Source organism: Octopus bimaculoides, chromosome 22 (assembly GCF_001194135.2).
Source record: "Octopus bimaculoides isolate UCB-OBI-ISO-001 chromosome 22, ASM119413v2, whole genome shotgun sequence".
NCBI classification, from domain to species: domain Eukaryota; kingdom Metazoa; phylum Mollusca; class Cephalopoda; order Octopoda; family Octopodidae; genus Octopus; species Octopus bimaculoides.
The window spans coordinates 31,071,646-31,074,243 of record NC_069002.1 but is presented as its reverse complement, the minus strand read 5'-3'; the positions used below and the strand labels follow the sequence as shown (position 1 = coordinate 31,074,243).

The following is a 2,598-nucleotide window of genomic DNA, read 5'->3' as shown; positions in this document are numbered from 1 at the left end:
TATATATACATATATATGTGTACATATGTAATAATATACACTGCCCTTTCATCTGAAAGAATGAAAAGCGAAGTCGACCTTGGTGGAATTTGAACCCAGAACATAAAAACAGAGAAATGCCGCAAAAATTTTTGTCAGTGTGCTACTTCTTCTGTCAGCTCCCCACTTTAATAATAATAATAATAATAATAATAATAATAATAATGATGATGATGATGATGATGATGATGATGATGATGATGATAATAATAATAACAACAACAACAATAATAATTATTATTATTTGTTTTTATCGCAGATTTTGTTGGAACTCCTGGAGTCTTGTATGCAAAGCGGCTTTCTGTCTGCAGTCTATGGTACCATGCTCTCTGTTCTTTTCAACTATTTAATAGTTACCTTATTATTCTGGCCATGCTAAGGAGGCAAACCTTTTATAACAGTTACAAAGGAAATGAGAACAGAGTGCTCAGTAGAACTGTTACAAAAAGTTTACGTCCTTGGCACGACCAGGATAATCAGGAAAGTGTTAGATAGTCGAAAAGAACAGATAGCATGGTACCGTCGGCTGCAGGCAACAAGACTCCAGGAGTTACAACAAAACCTTTGATAAAAAAGAAATAACAACAAGCATGTATAAAGTGCAGAGAAAATTTTTCAAAAATATTTGTCTTTTTTCTCTTTTTTTTTTTTTTTTATACTTTCAGTGATCTTGAAAACAAAAAGTTACCAATGACGATACAAACATGCAAATTTCCTCAGCCTGAGGATGTTAAGGAAGAAAGTGATGACTACAGGAGTCAGGAAATGAAAGATGAATTACAACAGGAAGCTGAATCTAAAAGAAGACCGATTCTAAAACAAACATCTGATGGCAAGGCGCTTAATCTACATGAGCTACAAATATTGCCGGATGAAACAGAACATGTACATAAGAGAGGAAAGAAAATAGAAGCAACCGTTGAATATTTTGACAATTTGCAGTCGAGACGCTCTTCTGGGCGTCCCGTATATGAGGCGCCAAGATATAAAGGAATGATGATAAAAGGGGTCCGATCAGATTTAGAGAGACGGATTACCAGTAGGAGGGAAACACAGGATAAAATTAAGGTAGTTGAATCCGATGAGCATAAACTTGAGAAGGAAAGGGCAACCCTGGGAAAGCCTGAGAAAGGACTGCCTTTGATAAGTGGGATTTACAAAGTAGGTAAAAGGGCAAGTTTACAAGATAGAGAGAAGGGTCAGTTGTTGGGAGAAGTCAAAGGGAAATGGAAAGGAGAAGGAGAAGGAGAAGGAAGGGAAGGAGAAGGAGAAGAAGGAGAAGAAGAAAGAAAAGAGAGAGAAAGAAAAGAAAGGGAAGAGGAAAGAGAAAGAAAAGAAAGAGGAGAAGGAATAGACAGAGAAGGAGAAGGAAGAAAAGAAAGAGGAGAAGGAATAGAAAGCGAAGAAGAAAGAAAAGAAAGAGAAGAGAAAGAAAGAAGAGAAAGAGAAGAGAAAGAAAGAGAAGAGAAAGAAAGAGAAGAGAAAGAAAGAGAAGAGAAAGAAAGAGAAGAAGCAAAAGAAAGAGGAGAAGAATGGAAAGAGAAAGAAGGAGAAGAAGGAAAAAGAAGAGGAGAAGAAGGAAAAAGAAGAGGAGAAGAAGGTAAAGAGAAAGAAGGAGAAAAAGAAGGAGCATCAAGAATTGAAGACGCTGTAAGAGAAGGTAAAGAAACCTCAGTGTCTGGTTTTGTCACGTCTGAGCAAGGAGTTGGGGTCACGAGCAAGTCCTATGAAGGAACGCCAGTCGACAGTAAGACTTTGGTGAGAAGTTCTCAGCTTTCAATAGATCAACCTGATGAAGAAGTGGCATCGAAAACGTCATCAGAAATTGCAGAGAAGGGTGGAATGGAGTTGGGTGTGGATAGTGATGCCGAAAAGCTGAGACAAGATAAAGCTTCAGGCTTAACAGATGTAGAAAAACTGAAACTGGAACCATCGAAAGAAATGGTTGAAATCAGAGAAATTCGAAGTTTGGAATCGTTAAAAGATACCGACAAATCGTTTTTAAGCGCAGACGATGGGTTGGCGAAAGATAAAGCAAGATCATCAGAAGCTCTTCTGAGGTAAGATCAGAAATATCTTCTTGTTTTTTGGTGTTTTGTTTTTTTTCTTTGCATGGAAAAATTCCTGGTTTTCTTGTGGAAAACTAAGAGCCATTTATTGTTTGAAGAATTTAATCATCATTTGAAATCTTTCACATATTTAATGACTGCAAAGGCGCAGGTATGGCTGTGTGGTAAGAAGTTTGTTTCTGAACTACGTTGTTCCATGTTCAGTCCTTCAGTCCCACTGCGTGGCCCTTTGAACAATTGTCTCCTACTATAGCCTTCGACCAACCAAAAGCTTTGTGAATGGATTTGGGAGATGGAAACTGAAAGAAGCTTATTTGTGTATGTGTGTGTGCAAGCATCCTACCCCACAGCATTCTTTTATTCTTTTACTAGTTTCAGTCATTTGACTGTGGCCATGCTGGAGCACCGACTTTAGTCGAGGAAATCGACCCCAGGACTTATTCTTTGTAAGCCTAGTACTTATTCTTTCGGTCTCTTTTTGCCGAACCGC

At 38.0% G+C, this 2,598-nt stretch overlaps 1 protein-coding gene across 2 annotated transcripts in view; it reads left to right on the top strand.

Annotated features, from left to right (window-relative positions):
* Positions 1–2,598, top strand: part of LOC106872670 (trichohyalin) — a 67,248-nt gene that overhangs the window by 19,742 nt on the left and 44,908 nt on the right. For both annotated transcript variants that reach the window (XR_008266538.1, XM_014919779.2), the window contains exon 7: positions 705–2,099. Coding sequence is in view for 1 of the 2 variants with exons in the window: in XM_014919779.2 (XP_014775265.2) it covers positions 705–2,099 (1,395 nt within the window). In the remaining variant the exon portion in view is untranslated. The remainder of the gene's footprint in view (positions 1–704; positions 2,100–2,598) is intronic.